The sequence below is a fragment of the Hypomesus nipponensis genome, chromosome 26, assembly GCF_054491055.1.
Source record: "Hypomesus nipponensis isolate SF chromosome 26, ASM5449105v1, whole genome shotgun sequence".
NCBI lineage: Eukaryota > Metazoa > Chordata > Actinopteri > Osmeriformes > Osmeridae > Hypomesus > Hypomesus nipponensis.
In genome coordinates, this window is record NC_140386.1 from 9,208,208 (window position 1) to 9,230,255 (window position 22,048).

The 22,048-nt window shown below is 52.5% G+C and overlaps 1 protein-coding gene across 1 annotated transcript; it reads right to left on the reverse strand.

The window, feature by feature from the left end:
- Nucleotides 1-977: 977 nt before the first annotated feature.
- On the reverse strand, nt 978-22,036 carry kifap3a (kinesin-associated protein 3a). The gene is given in 21 exon segments (XM_084692582.1): nt 978-2,512; nt 6,208-6,298; nt 6,765-6,926; nt 6,929-6,947; nt 9,708-9,793; nt 10,282-10,380; nt 10,760-10,885; nt 11,046-11,211; nt 11,314-11,426; nt 11,516-11,624; nt 13,511-13,611; nt 16,458-16,620; nt 18,700-18,878; nt 18,996-19,094; nt 19,248-19,372; nt 19,856-19,955; nt 20,744-20,885; nt 20,983-21,038; nt 21,138-21,280; nt 21,421-21,552; nt 21,878-22,036. Coding segments are annotated over 21 exon segments (2,373 nt in total). The 5' UTR covers nt 21,919-22,036; the 3' UTR covers nt 978-2,391.
- Between the last annotated feature and the right edge of the window lie 12 nt (nt 22,037-22,048).

Below are 22,048 nucleotides of genomic sequence, written 5' to 3' on the forward strand. Positions count from 1 at the left end.
TAGGGGTGTGCGATACTGCAACATTTGGTATCGATCCGATACCAAGTAAATACAGGGCCAGTACCAATACTTTTTACTTAGAAAAGCAGCTTATCTACTTTCGTGTAGGGGAAAGCAATGCCTCATAATTTATGAAGTGAATGCATCATCAATATGCTAATTTGAATGTTCATGATCATTAAATGCCTACCCGTGGTTATGCCCCTGATCTTCATATTATCTCAGGTTGTTCATTAGGGATGCGTATCTTGTTTAGAACCGGTTCCCAGTGAATCGATTCCTTGGAATCGTTAGCAAAATTCCTTAACGATTCTGTCAACGATTTTCTGTGCGGTTGCGCATGCGCGAACTTGTATAGTTTCTTCAGATAGACTGCAGCAAACATGGCAACTAGGAAGAAGCGTTCTAAAGTTTGGTTGTATTTCACACGAAAAAATGTATATTTCGTGTAAAAATTATATTTCGTGTAAAAAGTATATTTCGTCGAAGGGAGGAAATACTACAAATATGAAGAAGCATTTGAACACAGCATGGAATGAAGTTACATCATAACTGGAACATCATGTGTTCGATGCTTGCAGCAGCGCAGCTAACGTTCGCGCTTCATCGCTATCTAAGGTAGAGCTAAACTGCTCAAAAGTTATCACAACCACTTGTTACTGTGTGAAGCATTTTAGTTGTTTAACCTTTTAATAGTTCTGTTAAATGTGCTTGAAAACGTGAAAATAACATTACTAGCCCAATTCCCTAAACGCTCAGCCAGCTGAGAGTGAGTGAACTGAAATCGGCCTTTATGGAACCACTTTAGCCCTGCTTAACTAATTAATCTAATGCAAGTCAGGTTTTGGACTTTGGGCTTTATGGAACAGGCCTCAGAATGGATCAATGATCCATGGATATGTGGATATTTTGAAGAGACCAAGTGCTCCCATAGATGCTGGTAAAAGGCCTCAAGTACAGAGTGAGACTGAAGAAGATAAATTCACCTTTTTAATTGTTGTTTTGGTTTGCACAACATCGCACTAAGGGGACAAACGCTAATAACAAGGTGCTTTCAAATACGATGATGCAGAGACCAAGCCAACCTTCCCTGTTCCATCTAAATAATAAAACATATAAATAAGTAATACAATTCATAGTTTACCCACCTCCTAATTTTACCACTATAGCCCTGCTTGTAACTTACTGCCTGTTCCCAACACACCAAATACAACCAATCAGTCCCACAGATACACTTTTAAATAATTTTATTTCTAATATTGCACCACAGAAAAAAAGCTTTACAGCCTTGCATTCAGATGAGGCCCAGGCACACTGAATAGACATCAAAATAACATGACACATTACTGTTAAGAACTTATAAAACATAAATTAAGTAGAATACCTCAAATGTTTTACCTGAAAACAGTAACAAAGGCAAGGAGCTTGCTTGATGCTGCCAATATAGTGGAATCATATTACATTCAAAAACAAAGTCCAGATACAAATGAGTGCCTGGCTTAACAGACAATTTAATTCCAGTGTTGTGTGTGTGTGTGTGAAGGCAAAGAAGATAAGATACATGCAACTACTGAACCAACATAGTTAAGAATGAATACTGTGTAACATATTTACCTTCAGTGGTAGTCTACACACACATACTCCAGTACAGTGTAGAGTAATGTCTTGTATAAGTACAGACAAATGTGCTGTATGTTAGAGAGAGAATTGCATTGTATATTCAGTAAAGACAGATGCAGCCTACAGTATTTTATGTTAGCATAGAGAAATGTACCGGTTCATTATATCAGTGTAAACAAATGAACAATATAAGTAGATATATTACTGTATATCAGAGTAGAGATGTACTGTATGTTAGCATAGAGATGTAGTGTAGAGTGATGCTGGAAAAGAAAGAAACATTCTTGAATGTCATTCTAGGAACACAGTTAACCCTGAACCCAGGAGCTCTTCCTAAATCACATCACATGACAGAACATATTCACCTGAAAGCAGGATTGCCTGTGCACCTGCATAACATACGCAATCACCATTAAGACATCGATTAACACAGCATTTTCTGATCAAAGCTATTTCAAACAATCACATTTGTGCAATGAGTGAGTGCGACTGCCCCTCGGCATGGATGAGATGTTGAGGACGTTCTCCACAAACGCGGCAAAAACATCACTTTGTTGTCTCACAGTTTAATTCTGTGCTCGTTCAATAAGACAGTGAGAACATGGAGATGTAGAGAGAGATCACTAGCCTCTAACCCTGCGAACAGTCCAACATACAAGTAGTGTTGATATTCCTTTGTGACGACACACACACGGTGTAGGTACAGAATACAGGGCACGTCTTCAGAGTGAGGGGGGTGTGTGTGTGTGTGTTACCGGGAGGTTACCGGTTTTACCGGGTGACCGTGCCGGAGTAGTCGTAGAAGAAGGCGTCGTCGGGGCGGAAGCCGTAGGCCGTGGCGGGGCGTCCTCCTGGGGGCCCTGAACTCTGGGAAAACCTCTCCGGGATGGAACTGCACACACACACACGCGCGTCTCTGTTACCGTAACAGCATGAGGGAAGTCGCTCTTTCTTTGGAGCACAATCGCTCTCTAACACACTCTGACACTCTCTCTCCTGCTCTTTTGGGTCTGATCCACCAGGTGGCGCTCTGAGACCGCGTGCGGCACGTACAGGCCCTCCCTTGAAACACCCCAGGCGAGACCTCTTCCAGGATGCGACGTCAAGCGCAGCGCACACAGGCCAGTAAAAAGTGAATGTAATATTCATCTGCTGTGACGCACACTTCTGACATCTCACAATGAAGCTGGATTACAGGGTGACTTGTTGCCCGGGGGGGGGGGGATAAACATCAGGGGCAACCAATCAATAAAACAAAGAGCCGTCAAAACAGCGTGGGATTGCGTGAGGGCTCCAGCATTGCAGGTGTGGAGAGGCGGGGGTCACCCCGCTGGGGGAAATGATGAAGAGCCCCCAAGCCACAAGCATACAAATCGGTTACCATGGGGATGTGGATACAGAGGGATGGGGGGGGGGGGAGAGGTTTGATTTCCCCCTCTTCCCCGGTACCAGCCGGCTCCTCTGAGAGGGCCACACGGCCGGCCCCCCCTCTGTCACCGGGCTGCGGGACTGATACACCGCCCCGAGATCAACGACAACATCTTCCCCCTCTCTGTCCCCTATCCATCTCCCTCCCTCCCTCTCCCTCTCCCTCTCTCCCTGGGCCCAGCCAGGCCAGACGTCCTTCTCCAGCACTCTAAAATACGAGCTGTTTGCTTTGCCCCTGCAAGCGCCCATAATGACGTGTTGTTTTTAGCCAAATCACTTCCAGCGATCAGTTACGCACCAGCCTCCCTCCCCCCCTGACCATGCCCCGCCTCGCTCCGGGTAGAAATATGTATTTTTCCTCTCCGCACGCTACGGCTGTCAGGGGGGATTTCTGGGCAAAGCTAAAGGAGGCTGGAGAAAACACTGGAGCTCTGAGTCACTTAGCCTGCCTGCCTGCCTGCCTGCCTGCCTGTCTGTCTGTCTGTCTGTCTGTCTGTCTGTCTGTCTGCTATATGTGTGCCTGCCAGTCTGCATGCCTCCCTGGTGTCCTTCTAGTCTAGGGTGTCCCGTCTATTTGCTGTACTGGCTGCCCTGCCCCCCTGCTGCCCCAGGATGGGCTCTGTCCCAGGGTCCTCTGTGCTGGGTGGGATGGAGGGCTGGCCAGGGGCCTGGTGCTCTGAAGACAAGGAGAAGCAGCGGATCTCCAAACACTGTCCTGTAAACACCATCCCTCACACAGGGCTGTATAGCAGCAGTGTAGATGACCCGTCACCTCATTGAAGATAGGTGTGTGTGTGTTTGGAGTCACTCGACGGAGGAAAGGGCCGTCGGACAACGGGCCCCAGTGTTCCCGGTGTGGCCCTAGGAGGTCCCCAGTCAGACTGAGGTGAGGGTGAGGAGGTGTGGACGGCGGGGGGGGGGGGGGGGGGGCGGGCGGGGGTCCTGAGGGGGCTACATTCCATGAAGAGGGTGTTGAGCAGGAGAAGAATCAGGTCCTCTTCCTCATTCAGCCGCCCCTCCTCCTCCCCCTCTACATCCCCCCAGGAACCCCCTCCCTCCCCCCCTCCCACCACCACACACCTTTGATCTCTCCCCTGTCACTTCTTCAGTTACAGCTACACACGACACCAGTGCTAAATAACCAGCCCCTCCCTCCCTCCCTCCCTCCCTCCCTCCCTCCCTCCCTCCCTCCCTCCCTCCCTCCCTCCCTCCCTCCCTCCCTCCCTCCCTCCCTCCCTCCCTCCCTCCCTCCTTCCCTCCCTCCCTCTCACCTGATTGCAGGGCTGTTCTGTTTTTCTTTTGTCCCCCCCCCCCCCCCCCGTCACATCCTGACAGCCCCTCAAAGCCCTCATTCATTCGCCCGCGTGTCTAGAGGGGGTCTCAAACCCTCCAATCAGGCGCAGTCGTGGCCCAATGCTGGAACGCAGGAACCCATCGTTCCGCTTGGTGCGTGCGACACTCACGGTACCGGCGCCAAGCCACACAGCCCCAAAGGCTTCTGGGTACTTTTTCCCCGCGCAAGAACGTCCCCGAGATTCATCTGCTCTTTCCAATGACCCAGACTGCAGAAACGTTATAAAGCTCGTATGAAATACCTCGTTATGATATTTATACAAATAACAGTGATTGTATTAAAACCATTTAAGAGGTTCCATTCACACCATGTTTCACACGGTTTAAAATAAGCACTGGAGCTGGCTTTGATTATTGTCTTAACCTGGATCACTCCAGAGTACACTGGCCAAATTAAAACAGTCTCACAGACGCCAATTCCCCCAGCTCTCTCAGTATATTTAAAAGGTATCGGTTACAAAGACCCGTGAAAAAAGAGAGACTGCCCCCCCACCCCTCCCTTCTCTCTCATTCCCTTCATTGGTTTTCTGTTTTCCTCTCGACCACCCCCCCACCCTCCACTCCCCCCCCCCCCCCCCCTTATGAAAGCTGAAATAACTGTGGCCTGGATTCAGCACATAGTCGTCCTATCTGCACAATCCGCCTCACAACGGCAGCCAAAACAAACACGGCCTGAAAAAAAAAAACTGAAAAAAAAAAAAAACCTGGAGCGCACAGGCTTTATCGCACGCGAGATGCTTGATGATAAATAAGACAAATTACTCACTATAAACCCTCCGCTTCCCTGACTATTCATCATTTGCGAGGCATATCAAGATAAACGGTTCAAAAGTTGTCCAAGCGGGCGTATCAAATCAAACGTTATTATTTGGTCCTGGCGATATCATTAATGGCTGCCTGCTCGCTTGTCGGCTGTGGAGTTTCTCTGTAGAGTCCCTGGGGTGACTGAGTCGCAAGGGGGCTGGCCAGAGAGACTGTTTATACTCAAAGCTTCAGTATTGCTGTTGAGGGTGGAGCGATGCCTTGTGGGATACTGGAGGGCTGTTGACTCAGCCACTGCCCTGGTTCAATAACATGAGAGATCAGCGAATATGGAGCGGGAATAACAGGGCGAGCAAGGAGTCGGAGGTCTGCGAGGTCTCTGTCATTGGACACAGCCCCTGTGAGGTCTCTGTCATTGGACACAGCCCCTGTGAGGTCTCTGTCATTGGACACAGCCCCTGTGAGGTCTCTGTCATTGGACACAGCCCCTGTGAGGTCTCTGTCATTGGACACAGCCCCTGTGAGGTCTCTGTCATTGGACACAGCTCCTGTGAGGTCTCTGTCATTGGACACAGCCCCTGTGAGGTCTCTGTCTTTAGAGACAGCCCCTGCGAGGTCTCTGTCTTTAGAGACAGCCCCTGTGAGGTCTCTGTCATTGGACACAGCTCCTGTGAGGTCTCTGTCTTTAGAGACAGCCCCTGTGAGGTCTCTGTCATTGGACACAGCTCCTGTGAGGTCTCTGTCTTTAGAGACAGCCCCTGTGAGGTCTCTGTCATTGGACACAGCTCCTGTGAGGTCTCTGTCTTTAGAGACAGCCCCTGTGAGGTCTCTGTCATTGGACACAGCTCCTGTGAGGTCTCTGTCTTTAGAGACAGCCCCTGTGAGGTCTCTGTCATTGGACACAGCTCCTGTGAGGTCTCTGTCTTTAGAGACAGCCCCTGTGAGGTCTCTGTCATTGGACACAGCTCCTGTGAGGTCCCGGAGCCCCAACCTGCCAGACAGACCCAAAACCCTCCCCCAACACACACACACACACACGCTGACCTGTATCCAGACTGGTCCTGGCCCATGTCTCCATTCTGGTAGTCTCTGTAGAAGTCTGGACTCATGGCTCCGTCTCCGGGAATGATTCCATCTGGACAGAGACACACCATGAACAACAAACCAGCACACCACTTTCCCTCCCTCCCCTCCTCACCTCCCTGGTAGAAGAGATCGGCTGCCTCCCCCCTCCCTCCCTCCCTCCCTCCTCACCTCCCTCCCCCGCTCCCTCCCCCCCTCCTCACCTCCCCCACTCCCTCACCTCCCTCCTCACCTCCCTCCTCACCTCCCTCCCTCCTCACCTCCCTCCCTCCTCACCCCCCCCCTCCCCCCTCCCTCCCTCCTCACCTCCCTCCCTATTCACCTCCCTCCCCCCCTCCCTCCCCCCTCCTCACCTCCCTCCCTCCCTCCCTCCCCCCTTCCCTCCCTCCTCACCTCCCTCCCCCCCTCCCCTTCCCCCCTCCCTCCCTCCTCACCTCCCTCCCTCCTCACCTCCCTCCTCACCTCCCTCCCTCCTCACCTCCCTCCTCACCTCCCTCCCTCCCTCCCTCCCTCCTCACCTCCCTGGTAGAAGAGATCAGGTTCCTCCATGTCTCCGTTCCCCAGGTAGGGTTCTCCGTCCTCTCCGTACATGAAGGGTTCCCCCTCGTCCATCTGACGGTTCTCCACCATATTCAGCCACTGGGAGTTGTGCAAGTGGAACTTCTCAATCTGTATCTTCTTCCCCACTCCTCGTCGTACTCCTGCAGGGGTGTGGGGGACAGGGGTGTGGGGGGGACAGGGGTGTGGGGGGGGACAGGGGTGTGGGGGGGACAGGGGTGTGGGGGACAGGGGTGTGGGGGGGGACAGGGGTGTGGGGGGGACAGGGGTGTGGGGGGGGGACAGGGTTGTGGGGGGGACAGGGGTGTGGGGGGGACAGGGGTGTGGGGGGGACAGAGGTGTGGGGGGGACAGGGGTGTACGGGGGACAGGGGTGTGGGGGGGACAGGGGTGTACGGGGGACAGGGGTGTGGGGGGGACAGGGGTGTGGGGGGGGACAGGGGTGTGGGGGGGACAGGGGTGTGGGGGGGACAGGGGTGTGGGGGGGGACAGGGGTGTGGGGGGGGACAGGGTTGTGGGGGGGACAGGGGTGTGGGGGGGACAGGGGTGTGGGGGGGACAGGGGTGTGGGGGGGGACAGGGGTGTGGGGGGGACAGGGGTGTGGGGGGGGACAGGGTTGTGGGGGGGACAGGGGTGTGGGGGGGACAGGGGTGTACGGGGGACAGGGGTGTACGGGGGACAGAGGTGTGGGGGGGACAGGGGTGTGGGGGGGACAGGGGTGTACGGGGGACAGGGGTGTGGGGGGGACAGGGGTGTGGGGGGGGACAGGGGTGTGGGGGGGGACAGGGGTGTGGGGGGGACAGGGGTGTGGGGGGGACAGGGGTGTACGGGGGACAGGGGTGTGGGGGGGGACAGGGGTGTGGGGGGGACAGGGGTGTGGGGGGGGACAGGGGTGTGGGGGGGACAGGGGTGTGGGGGGGGACAGGGGTGTGGGGGGGACAGGGGTGTGGGGGGGACAGGGGTGTGGGGGGGACAGGGGTGTGGGGGACAGGGGTGTGGGGGGGGGAGGGGTGTGGGGGGGGGAGATTTATGGAATATCTTCCCACAGACAGAGCGACAAAAACACATTTCCAGTCACACATTTTTCTTTGCGTACACAACTGACATGTCTTAAAACATTTCAACGTGGCATCGCTTCATGAAAAATCGAATCACAGACCCAAGAAAACACAAGCCCACAAGCACACACCTGGGCTAAATGGGCGACGGGCCCTTAAAGTGCCCCTGTCCCTGTTTGACCCTCCCGGTCCCCCTGCAGTGTTCCCTGGTCACTGTCCTGACCACCTTATTGGTCCATCCCAGCAGGGAGGGTGAGAGCGTCCCACAATGCACCGCTGTGCGCAGGCATCCTCTACAATGCCGTCGCTAGTGTAAAACCCTGGTCGTACAGGCTGTGTGTGGGGGGGGGGGGGCGCGGGGGAGATAAAGGCCCTCTTTGAGCCGCTCCACAAGCCCCAGCCTCGCAGATGAATCACCCAGACGCAGAGCAGAGCCCCCTGGGCGCGGGCTGCCACCCCAGGCCCAGGCCTCAAACGGGCCCATTGTCACGGTACGGGCCTACCTCCGCCCCAGCAAGTGGCACTGACACTATTTGTCAATGAGCAGATTTATCACATGCTACGCCGCTTAATGACTACACGGTTAACTAGCTGTCTTGTTGTGCTCACCAGTCCAGGGTTGACGTGAGGCCTAATCAATCATCCATACTGAGCTCATGACAGCGTCGAGGGAGTGGGGGTGGGGGGGCAGTGAGGATATAGAACAGTGTTCAGAGTGCTTCCAATACGCCTCCGGAAACAGCGTCTAAGAATATCCCGGTGAATTAACCTTCTGTTCACCGAGGATGCCATCTATAGCTTTCTCTATCTGAGGAGAGTGTGTGTGTGTGTGTGTGTGTGGTGTGTGTGGTGTGTGTGTGTGTGTGTTTAGTGTTAGTCTGCGTGGAGACAGTGATCAAAGCGGTGTAATTCCAGAGCGCACGGTCACACGGCGTGTGCTGCTAAGGTAGTCTGCAAGCTAAAGGTTGTGTGTGTGTGTGTGTGTGTGTTCAGGAGCTCTGCTTTCTCTCTCACCTCGCCTGTCCCGCCCTGAGTCTCACCAGAGCCGGCCGACCCTCTTTCATGTGGCCCACAGCTTAATAGCTCTCACTGATAATTTCTATGAAACACTTCCTCCTTTCCTCCAATCCCCCCCCCCCCTCTGCCACACCGCCTGTAATTTAAAGCTAATTACACTGATCCCAGACCTGCCACAGAATGGAGCAAGCACAGGACTTGACCACAGCTGTCAATCAAGTCCTGACCCAGGAAGCAGAAGGATTCTATCCAGTCACTCCAAATCTTACAACTGAACACCGTTTGTGCTAATAAAACGTCGATTGCGTGGGTTCTTGTACTCGCTGTGAAATATCTTACTGTTGATTGCTTTCCTACAGGTACACTCATGCACTTCTTGAGGTTCATGTTGTTTCATTGTAACTTGTTCAACGACATTCTCTTATGGTTTTTCCCTTTGGCACTTATTGGGTTTTTCACAATGTCTGCTTCCTGTTTTGGCTTCCCACAATGTTTGGGGCTATCTCGTTGTTATGATCAGTGACCTATGCACTTTTGTAAAGCTCTCTCTTGGAAGTCGCTTTGGATAAATGAATACATGTAATGTGATGTACTTCCACACATTATAGTGAGGTTCCTGGTGTGGCTTCCTAACAGACGTGAGGTTCCTGGTGTGGCTTCCTAACAGACGTGAGGTCCCTGGTGTGGCTTCCTAACAGACGTGAGGTCCCTGGTGTGGCTTCCTAACAGACGTGAGGTCCCTGGTGTGGCTTCCTAACAGACGTGAGGTCCCTGGTGTGGCTTCCTAACAGACGTGAGGTCCCTGGTGTGGCTGCTGCTGCGTACTCACAGCGATGATGTCCAGAGTGTTGTCGCACACCTTGCGGACCTCTGCGTTCTTGTCGTGCATCAGCTCGATGAGGCATTTAGGGGCTTCTGGGAGCAGAGTCAAGGAGCGGGCGAGAGACAGAGAGAGGAAGGGAGATTGAGGTATATATATATATATATATATATATATATATATATATATATATATATATATATACCTCAATCTCCCTTCCTCTCATATATATATATATATATATAAGAGGGAGAGGGAGAGAGAGAGAGGGGGAGAGAGAGAGACAGAGAGAGGAAGGGAGATCGAGGGAAGGGAGATCGAGGTATATATATATATATATATATATATATGAGAGGGGGGGAGAGAGAGAGAGACAGATAGGAGGTAATGTCCTTCTCTCTAAGGTGTAATCATCCTCTACATCCACACACACACCCATCACTCAGTGGATGTTTCATCTGGGTATCTGGGCCCAGGCCGCTCTGCAGAGCATGGAGGACCTGCTCTGCTTTCCCTCTTTGCTTGGGGTTGCCGTGGAAACGCAGCAATGCTGCTGGAGGAGGGGGGAGACCCTAAAGGATACGGGCGTCCTTGATGAGGACGTCTCTGGTGGCCTGGTGGAACACCATCTGGTAGAACACGTAGATGATCTGGCACACAAACTCATCATCCTCCTGTTTGGCTGGGGAGGGAGGGAGGGAGGGAGGGAGGGAGGGAGGGAGGGAGGGAGGGAGGGAGGGAGGGAGGGAGGGAGGGAGGGAGGGAGGGAGGGAGGGAGGGAGGGAGGGAGGGAGGGAGGGAGGGAGGGAGGGAGGGAGGGGAAATAGCAAAGAAGATAGAGAGAGAAAGAGAGGGGGAAAAAACGAGTGTGTGTGTGTTTATGAAACAATGTTTGTACAAGTCAGACTTGGCAACCTCCTTCACACGCGAGCTGAAAAACGTCAAAATTCACAACCGCGTAATTGTAACAAGATTCGCCTCGCCGTGCAAGCAACGCGGGGAGATCATCGGTTGTGGCGAGTGTCGGTTTCTAGAAAGAAGCTCTCTGTAGCGGGCCTCACCCGTGAGCAGGTCAATGAGAGCAGGGATGATGCCAGACATAGCCAACATGGCGGCACAGGAGTCGTCCAGGGACACTGTCCCAATCAGTATCACCACCTCCAGGATGAGGTCATCTTCTGCTGAAGCTGGGGGAGGGAAGGGGAGATCAGAAGGTCAAAAGGTCTTGGGGGGTCACAGAGATAAAACTGACAAGATGAAGGGACAGTCAGGGAACTCCCTTTTGTGGTTCAAAGCAAGGCGGTTGAAAGCTGGAGAGTGTGTGTGTGTGTGTGTGTGTGTGTCTACCTGGTTTGAGGCGGTCCTTGAGGTAGGGCACCAGGTTGTACTCCTTGAGCACCAGCTCCCAGTCCAGGTCAGGGATGGTCAGGTTAGCCAGCGTCCCCAAACACTCGATCACAAACTCCTCCTCTTCCTCCTCGCTGATCTGGGCTGCCAGATCTCCCACGTAGTCCTGTGCATGACAGGACAGGACAGGAGGAAGTCACTAGAGAGAGGGGGTGTGACAGGGTGTGAGTGAGAGGGTGTGTGTAAGAGGGTGTGTGTGAGCGCTCACGATGAACAGGGCCTTGGTGGGGCCGTCGTGCTGAGACAGGTTCCTGATCATCTTCATCATCAGAACGTCCTTCATCTTCAGAGCTCGCTTCATCAGCATCTTCAGGCCGTTACCTACGAGGGCCAAGCAGCAGTTAGCAGTGTGTGTGTGTGTGTGTGTGTGTGTGTGTTGTGTGTGTGTGTGTGTGTGTGTGTGTGTGTACCTTCACAGATGACATGGGTGTTCCTCTTGTTAGCGGCCAGGTTGATGCAGACGGAGATGAGTTCAGCGTTCATCGGGCTCTCAGCTCCCTCAAACAGCATCTTCATGAGCTGGCAATCAACCAATCAAACGCCGGCATTAGTACACCCATCTGTACGCCGCTGCCAGAACCATCCAATCAGAGGTCCTTAAAAACACTAGGTCACTGTCGCTAGGCCCTCCTCTCTACGGCAGGGAGTGTTAACTTGATGAGGTCAGACTGTGAGGCACATCCTCATTGTGCTGTTGACGACCCTGGTCGACTGTACATAACTGCCATGGTGACGACCCTGGTCGACTGTACATAACTGCCATGGTGACGACCCTGGTTGACTGTACATAACTGCCATGGAAAATTGATGTGACAGTTTAAGTAATCACTGTCAGGAGATGGTCTTTGCTAATGTAAGCTTAAAGGTCAAGAGAGAGAGAGAGAGGGAGATGAAAGAAAAGGAGGCATTTTTCCTTGTGCATGTGTGTCTGTTGGCAATTTGTCAAGTATGGAAGGCCTCATTTATGAAGAGCATCCTGCAGTCTCATCCAATCATGTCAGAGCGTCGATCACTATGAGTCTAAGGAGGAAAGGCACCAGGAAACAGGAGAGAGAGAGAGAGAGAGAGGTCTGTTTTTACCCCTCCCCCAGCCCCCCTCCCCCAGCCCAGGCCACCCCTCCTCCCCCAGCCCCCCTCCCTCCCCCAGCCCCCCTCCCTCCCCCAGCCCAGGTCTCCTGTCTCTCCTGCGCTGATTTTACATTAAACAGGAAGGGCTTTAAGCAGGGGTTGCTCTGCGCCTCTCCCTCCCTCCCCCTGTGAGGAGTCAGCAGTGTGCAATCACACACAGGTCCCGGTCGGCCCCCGCGTCGGGTATCACATACCAGGGGCCCCGGACCCCAAATCAGCCTCGTCTAGACTCTCTGGCACCTGCCTCTGCTTATTTACCACAGGCCAGCCAGCCACCAGAGAGAGCCCTAACCCTGGCCCTGCTGACACCCCTTCACCCCAACTCCAACCACCCCCTCTCTCCCCTCACAACCCACCGCCCCCCTTCTGGAACCTTTGGTCAGCCTTTCCCCTCCCACACCAGGTGCCCCCCCTGACCCTGCTGAAGAAGGGGAGGGAGGAAGGAAAGGGGTGGGCTCCTGTGGGGATGTGAAAGAGGGATACGTAGGTGAGGTGGAGGGCGGTTGGATGACCTGGCCTAACGTCCGGGCTGAGGAGGACGTGATGTCACGCTACCCGGAGGACCGAGAGGGAGGGAAGACAGAAGGAGAAGGTATGAAGGAGGTACAGAAGAAATGGGACGCGCCAGTCCCAAGAGGAGGGAGAGTCAAGGCCTGGGGCCGGGGTCGGAGGTCACTTCCTGGTCATGCTGCTACCTAGCATCCTCTCCCCACAACGGAGGCCTCGGGGCAAGACCACTGGCGACACAGAGCCACTGAACAAACAGCTGCGTTCAGTCTGCAGCATCTGGCCGGCATTTACGCCTAATCTCAGACAAACAAACTCCACACACGCCCGGCTAATCGCCGATGATGAGAGAGAGAGAGAGAGAGAGAGGACTGCACGACCAGGCTCTGACTTGGGCCAAACTAAACTCAGTTCACCTCCACACCTCGCGACAGCAAAAAGTCAAAATCCGCAAAGGGCACCGGGATAGGTTTCTTAGAGAAAGGTCGCTTTTTTAGTTAAGGGCTTCGCCGAATGACGCAAGACTCTCTCTCTCTCTCTCTCTCTCTCTCTCTCCGGCACTTCAATGAGTGGAAGGAGAGAGAGGAAAAACAGAAGGCTGTCATCCCTGTCAGCGCGAAGACTGAGCAGCTGTCCCGCGGCGGTTTAAGTGCAGATGTAGCGTTCAACCACTCCCACCCCCTTCCCCCTCACGCATAATTCCGGGGCTGTTAGCCGCCGATGCTAATGCCAAGCGTGGCTCCAGGCAGCCGTACATTAGCCAGCCTCACCTGCGGTATGCAGTCTGTGTAGGCAAACATGGACTTGAATCTGTCGTCCACGCTGATGTGGTACAGGATGCCCATGCTCAGCGACCTCTGCGCCTCGTCAGCTGCAACACAAACACAGGAACGGAGAGCGTGAAAGGAGGAGGGACGGAGGGATGAATGAATGAGGAGCTTTGCTTTTTATCCTCCGTGGACTTGCCAATGCAAGATGAGGAAGATGAATGTGGGGAATGTTTATCACAAATACAGGAAAAAAAAACTTTAAAAAAAATGATACATATATATATATATATATACACAACTGTTTATTGGAACATCATTCACACCAACTATGTTTGATACAGTGAAATAACTTGGGTTAGGATTGTACTGTGTTCCAAAGCAATCAAACACATCCTAGTAGCACCAGAGTGGTCTTCTGTAGCCCAGAGGACTAAGACAGACAGTGTGATTGAGTGTTAGCCTGTCAGCTAGCCCAGAGTGTTTATGTGTTTGACCCTGACCAGAGCCAGGAGAAGTAGCCAGCACTGGGGTGGAGGGGACGGGCACCACCCTGGGGGCCCCAGGGTGGGGGCACCAGGGTGGGGGCACCAGGGGCCTGCCACTAGAACCATCCAGGAGAGGAGAGGGCCTGTGTCAGGTCAGAACCATGACTGTGTGCTCCTCTTTCACCCTGCTGGATCACAGGGCCAGCCCAGCTCAAACTGGTCTCAGGCCGGCTGGGGGACCATGTAAGGCAGCCTTATCGCTGCCTATTGGATCCAGATGTGCACGCTGCACCCCTGGAAACAAGGGGGGGGGGGTGGCGGGGTGAAAAGAGACGGCTTCCAGGTTTAATTGGGAAAACAGGAGGAAGCCTAAATTTTACTGCCTTTAATAAGTCAGAGCTTCGCCGCTCAGGTCCTTCCAGCGCCGCCGCGCAATTGGCCGGCACATATGTTTCTCATTAGACTCCCCCCCCCCCCCCCCCCTTCCCAACCGACCCCCTCTACCAATACCTTGTAACACACACACACACTTTACCTGAGAAGAGCGTGTGTTGTACGTACACACACACAAGCATTGTGCGCACACGCCACAAACTCCAATACACACACACACACACAGAGACAGTGTGTGTTGCAAGTGACCTTGATGCAGGCACACACACACCTGACCCGGTGAACCCCCTCGCTTCACCGGTAGGAACACGGGAGGATCTTTTTATGGGCGAGGAGAGAGACCCCCGTTAAATGTTCAAAACACCAGCGGTGCTGAAGCACACGAAAAAAGGCAAAGGGAGCTGTTAAGAATGAACTAGACTGTTTGGGGGCAGTGAGTGGGAGAGCTAAACTCCAATTACACCCTGGCCTGATTTAAAACCACCCAGCCTTCATAAAAACTGCTCCCGCACGAATTAGGAGAATCCGGGCTCTGCTTGACGACAGTGTCATCGTTTTGTTACAGCACTCTCTCGTAAACCCCCCCCCCCCCCCAAAAAAAAACAAGCGCCAGTCTTTACAGAGAGTTAACTGTACTTAACATACAGTGTATGCTGAATGTGATTTACGAAACCTGATAAGGGAATCCAATCCCTTTTTTGCCAGTAGTGACATCCATCAGCCTCACTGTCAGTTTGAAGGCTGTGTCGCCCCAGCGAGGCAGGAGACTGGGCCTGTTTGTGGAGGTGAGCTCCCCCCGCAGGTCTGTGGTGAGGAGGCCGAGGTGAAGGCAGGCCTCTCCTGCCACCTCCTAAATCCCCCTCGTTCGGTTGGTGGGATCAGGAGGGAGGCGCAGATAAGAAGGAGCCGCCCCCCTCCTCCCTTTCATCTTATCTGCCGGAGGTCGCGACCCCCGCGGGCTCTGGGCAGCTGCGAGCCCCCGGCAGGGGGATGAGAGGGGGGCGTCCCCCGGACCAGAGAGCCAAGACTCCTCCGCCGGGACGGGGGCAGGACACTCTCCTCGGAGCGGGATTGACGAGGAAGCGCTGGATGTCTTCAGTTTGAGGAACATGAATCAGGAATTTGCACAGGTGGACAGCAACGAAGATTTAGCTGGCGCCCGGGACACGCAGGAACATAGCTTGGCTCTGTCTGTCCCTCGCACAGGCAAGGCTGTTATGACGGGTTGACCTGTGGATGTGGACGAGTGGAAATCGAGCCCTCAAGAAGTGAAAGGTGAATCATTCTCACAGTAACATTGCCAGGAGCCGCAGAGGAGCCGGGTAAGCGCCTTGAAGGAGCAAGAACACAGCCTACCTAAATGAAAGCTTTACACATTTCAATCATATTTCAACCACGCCAAGATAATGGACTTGGGTGTCTTGGATAGGTGTTAAACCAAGACCATCGGTTTGTACGCTCACGTCTGTGCTTTTCGTTCCTGAAAGTGGAAGAAAAAAAGAAAGTCGTCTTCCGAAATCTCCATAGAGCCCTCCACCTATCCGGCCCGCTCCTACAAAAACAACATTTGTGCTGCGGGCCTGGAGTGTTATTCTAACAAATATATTATATTAATTATGCACGTTACCCGATTCTCCCTCGAGACGCTTCAAAAGGCCCATCACAGACGCTCCCGAGCACACCACATGACCCCCTGGATGAGCTAACGCACCAATCACACGCTGGATCTGCTTTCAGGAAGTCATTTCTCTAATGGTCACCAGAGCCAGCCTGCGTCCAGGGCTTTGTAAGAGGGCGCACCTGCACTCCCAGCATGCCCACACCGCGTCTGAGGCACACTGGGGCAGTGTGAGAGCTGACAGCCCGCGTCTCAAAAGCAGCTTGGAGGGGAGGGGATCATATGTTTTCGCTTCGCATTTTTCGTAACGAACCAGGGGCAGCAAAAACATGACCAGTGTTTTATATATATACAGCTGGAAATGCCTGTTACATGCCTGTTACATGCGTACATCTGCATGTAACACAAGCAGCAAGCACACACCCACAACACTCACAAACACAGTGCGTACCGAGCAGCGCGGACAGCTTGGGGATGAGTCCGGCCTCGACCATCTGGCCTCGGAGGCCGGTGTCGAAGGAGAGGTTGAGGAGGAGGCGAAGGGTGGTACACTGGAGCTCTTCGTGCTTGCAGGGAACAAACCTGGACAGCTTCTCCACGGCGTAGGTGTCCGCCTGGCAACACACACACACACACACATCAATACTAGCCCATACAGGCTAACTTGTATGGGCCGCTCAGATGGCCGAGCGGTTTGGGAATCGGGCTATTAATCAGAAGGTTGCCGGTTCGATTCCAGCCGTGCAGCTCTGGATAAGAGCGTCTGCTAAATGACTAAATGTAAATCTAACTCCTCTCCCAGTCTTTTGAAGCAGAGACCACACTGGCCACAGTAACCTGAGTTCCAGCTCCCGTCAGAGTAAGTACACACAGCTTACAGGTAGGTGGAGGTGTTGAGCTGATAAATCAAAGCCCATGTCCAAGCCTTGACACCCTCACCACGCTACGGTACAGAACAGGCCGACACGGCCGACAAACCTACGTGCAAAAAACATAGAAACCATCGTTTCAAACCAAGCACAGTACAGGCTAGCACGTTCACACATGCTATATCCCTCTGCCCTACAGCACAGTACAGGCTAGCACGTTCACACATGCTATGTCCCTCTGCCCTACAGCACGGTACAGGCTAGCACGTTCACACATCCTATATCCCCCTGCCCTACAGCACGGTAAAGGCTAGCATGTTCACACATCCTATATCCCTCTGCCCTACAGCACGGTACAGGCTAGCACGTTCACACATCCTATATCCCCCTGCCCTACAGCACGGTACAGGCTAGCACGTTCACACATCCTATATCCCTCTGTGGTCTCTGCCTCGGGCCCAGCCACAGACGTGGAACCAGCCTACAACAACCTGATCCCAATGAAACACGGCTTCTGTGCACCACTTCCATCACAGACCCAGCCACCACCCCGACCTAAGACCGAAACCCACCTCGAATCATCCACAACGTGGTCCTTCCCAGTATATACGCGTATCACAATCAAAACACCCTAATCAGAGTATCTAACAACTGATATCTGGATTGGGACTGTTCGAGACATGGTGGTGGGGTGGGGAATAGAATCAGATGACAGATCGGCAAGAAACAATCTCTTATTTTTAGCTAATCAAACATACAGACCCAGAGGGAAATCTCTCGCCTAATGTAAACTGATATAGTGGGCTAAATAGAGTGTTGAAACTAGTCTCTTTTTTTGGGGGGGGGGGGGTAGGGACATGTATCTGGTTGGCTCCAACCTCCACCCACCCACCCCCCACCCCCCCACCCCCCCCCCACCCACCCAAGGGTTCTTTAATCTGAGTCAAAGATACTCTAAACGGGAAACAAGGAGATAAAAACGGTTCCTAAGTCAGTCTGGCTTTGATAAAGGCACACAAACGGACCCAGATTGGATCCAGGTGGGGGAGTGTTGGTGGGGAGACTGGAGCAAAGAGAGACTGGAGAGAGAGACTGGAGCAAAGAGAGACTGGAGAGAGAGACTGGAGCAAAGAGAGACTGGAGCAAAGAGAGACTGGAGAGAGAGACTGGAGCAAAGAGAGACTGGAGAGAGAGACTGGAGCAAAGAGAGACTGGAGAGAGAGACTGGAGCAAAGAGAGACTGGAGCAAAGAGGGGAGAGAGAGAGAGAGAGAGAGAGAGAGAGAGAGAGAGAGAGAGAGAGAGAGAGAGAGAGAGAGAGAGAGAGAGAGAGAGAGAGAGAGAGAGAGAGAGAGAGAGGAGCTTAGATCCTGTTACTGCTTTAGAAGACATGATCTACCTAAAAATAGACACTGAGAACAGTTCTTGTATCTAGAATGATTCACATAGTTTCACACAAAAACCTCAGAATGAACGTAGTGTACATAGTAGCGTGTAACAATGGTGTTTTGGAGAGACACAAAATGTGAATTGGACAAAGTGTGTGTGTGTCCTATCCTCAAACGAAGGTTCGATTTACAGTGAAACACAAAAACAACTCCAATGTTTGCCATACCCAGCAAAATAAAAACAAAATAAAAACAAAATCAACAATTAAACAGTAAAGAAGGAAAGACGGTAGAAGCGGACCTACTCTAACGCTAAAATCAGTGGTTCTCAATCCCGGTTCTACTGCCCCCTGGCCCTGCACGTTCTGCATGTTCCCAGTGGGTGCACGAGGACCGAGACCAGAGAACCACTGCGTCAACACAGACAGAAGGATCACCATGTCGTTCTTGTTCTCCAGGAAGATGCTGAGCTTCTTCAGGAAGGACACCACCAGCACCAGCAGCTCCTCGTCCTCCCTCCCCAGCGTCTTCACCAGCAGGTGGACGATGTTCTTGTTCCTCATCTTCAGCTCCGTGCGCGTGTCCTCGGCCAGGTTCAGCAGCAGGAACAAGGCCACTGAGGGCAGCAGAGAACAAGGACTCGTGAACGACCTCCCTCAGGGAGTTACTGTGCTGGTTTTCCCCCCACGATCCTCCTATGACTGTGTCGGTGATGGTGCGTGGGGTACTGCACCTCGTAGGAGCTGTTCTTGCTTGGCCAGTAGACCCTGGTACTTCTTGAAGGCTTTCTCGTGATCCTTCTTCAAGTTCTGGTTGTCGGGGTCTTCGTCACGTGGGATCAGTTAAGGAACCTGGACAAAAGTCTGGACAGCGGCAGTTCACCGTAACAAACACGGCTCACTTCCACATCCGCCGACCGTAAACACAAGTGATTCACGTTGACACAGAAGCACCATTTGACCTTTGAACTACGGTTGAAGGATATAGGCCTTCTTCTTCTTCTGCAGCTCCTCCTGCCAGAGGTCGTACCTCTTCAGTTCGTGCTCCACGATGTTCATGCACAGCGCTCCGATCTTGTAGTGGGTGATCAGGCTGTGGAACTGGGAGAAGCTGAGGAGGGAAAAGGACAACAGGAAGAAGAGGCCTTTCAGTTATCCGAGCGTACGTTTTCACTCATCGATTCAGTTGAGATCCCTGACTGAAAGTACCCCTAAACCTGCCAAGGACTGTAATTCAGATAAGCAAAATGTGAGGAAAAATGCCACGACACGTACAATCAAAGAGAACTCCCTGGCCCCACTTCGAACCAGTCCGACCCCGAGCCAGAGCGTTTCAAAATCGCATAACACAGCCGTGGACGAGGGCCAAAGATGACGATCAGTTTTCAGAACCGTGCTCATCTCCCCTCAGCTCAAATCCACCCTGACAGCAGTTTATATATTATTCTATCGAGAGTCATTTTGGTGTTTCCCATTCCCCTATTGGAAAGCAAAGGCTTCACACCGAATGTTGTCATTCCTGTGTGACTGCTGTCAGAACGAGAGATGGAAGGGGGGAAAACTGAAACGACGGCGATCTGGCCAGAGGACGTACCTGGAGAAGCAGAAGAAGATGTAGATGATGGTGGTTGCCAGGTCCACACTCTGCTTCCAGTCTTCCCTCAACACCCTGGCCAGAGCTCCCAGGGCCGTCTCTGATGAGCAGCACAACCACCGGAGAGAGAGAGAGAGAGGGGGGGAGAGAGGGGGGGGAAGAGGGGGGGGGAGAGAGGGGGGAGAGAGAGGGGGGAGAGGGGGGGAGAGAGGGAGAGAGTGAGGAAACATTTTTGTGTGTGTGGACAAAGGGGAGTTAGTGTGAGTTAGAGTTACATTTAGAGGAAGGGAGCACGCTCAGTGGACTTGTGAAGCCAGGGAACACTTTTTTTAAAGTGGAATTACGATAGAGGCTGCAACTCCAGGTTAAAATAAAGAAACGAGGGAGGAATGTTACAACTAGGGGGGCTTGGAGAGCTTGAGCTATGGACGATCCTCACGGTGAAGACACGTCGTATCACATGGCCTCTCCTCCCCGCGGCCCTCTCCCCTTTCCACCCGGACCCCGGGCCTCACTTTTCACATGCTCGGCTCTTATCACCATGTGACCCCGAGATGCCTCGCGACAGGACAAAGTGAACTGGTGATGCGTTGTGACAGTTACAAATGAACCTGTGCCATCCCAAGACAGATGTAATGGATGACGGTTCCGTGCTGTTGTGAGAGAAAACAGCTCGGTCGTCACGGAGGGGAACGTTCGCGGGGGCCGGGCTGTGTTTTCATATGATTGGGATGGGACCCTCGGTTGGGAGAGTTGATTAGATCAACAACTGACACTGATCCGCGCGCGGCTTGGCCCGCCAGCAAACGCTTTAACAGTGCCGACAGTGCAAATACGGGTCGTACCATTCTGTGTTTTCCCGGCGGGGGCCCCGTGTTTGGAACGTACCATTCTGCAGGAGCACTTCCAGGTTGTCGGCGTTGTGAGCCAGGCGGAGGATGAGAGTGGCCCCTCGTATCTTCTCGGGGACGTCTTCGTACAAGAGCTCCACGTACTCGTCGATGCTGTTGATGTGGGCCTCCTCGTCCAGCTACACGTTCACATGTAGAAAGGTTAGGAAGAGAAGTATGACTGCGGGGAAGACGTGTTTCTGGGAATCTTGTGGAAAACTCACTCCCACAACCTACCTCCATGCCCTCGAACGGAGTGATGTCTTTTGATGAAAGTTGTTTCTCTCGTTTGTCTGTAAAAACAGCGTAAGGGAAATTGATTGATTAAGGGTTCCCCCGACACTATGAATCTTCGATGTTTTCATCCACCAGGTTTCTTAGGTGATCCTCACCAGTTTTCTTGCGGTTCTGCAGGTAGAACAGCAATTGCTCCACCTCGGGTAGCTTGGACGGCTGAATGAGACTACATTCTTCCACAACCTTGCGAGCGAGGGAAGCAATGTCTGTGTTGACGTTCAAGCTTTTGAGGCGGATGCTGTAAATGGATAATAAATAAATAAAATGTTAATTCACTGCCTGGTTGTGTATGCCGTTTACGTGGGTCTAGATATACACTGAAACACAAACTATCGATATTTTTCCTTTGGATAGTCTGGTAAATGTTAGGCTACTTACATTTTCTGACACTCTTTTCTTTCCCCGATCATGGTGTCCCCCGTTTCTCCAAGGATAGCGGCCTCCATTTCATACTGAACAACAAGGGCTTCCTCTGTAGGATGCACGTCCAAACTGCCACCCTTGATTTTCCTTTGAATAATACGGAGACATGATGTGATTGATTAAAAGAATGACGTTAGCGAACGTGGATGACGTGATGTCATCCATACCTTCTACTGTAACAAGCCTGAGTTGTAAGATTTTTCACACAAAAAAATATGACAGTTTTTCCGTTGCAAGATAGACTTTAAAAAACAGGCAAGCTTTAATATTGTACGACGACAGATGTGCCTGCTCTGGCCAGACTGTCAAAACATCGATGACGAGCTCAGATTCAGAAATACATCAACATCTTTCATGATGCTGTGCGATACGCTTGTTGACTATGATAGTATGTATGGCAGCAAAACATTACCTTTTCAAATATCGTGCATCCTCCGCCTGCAATTTCTCCATTTCAGAAACGATAAAGAAATCACATTGAATTACCCCTTTTCGATCAGTATGAGTATCTTTGCTGTTGCTATCATAGGTTGCTATGGGCGAAGCCTTTTTCCCAGCATGCAACGCTGTCATTCAGTTTACC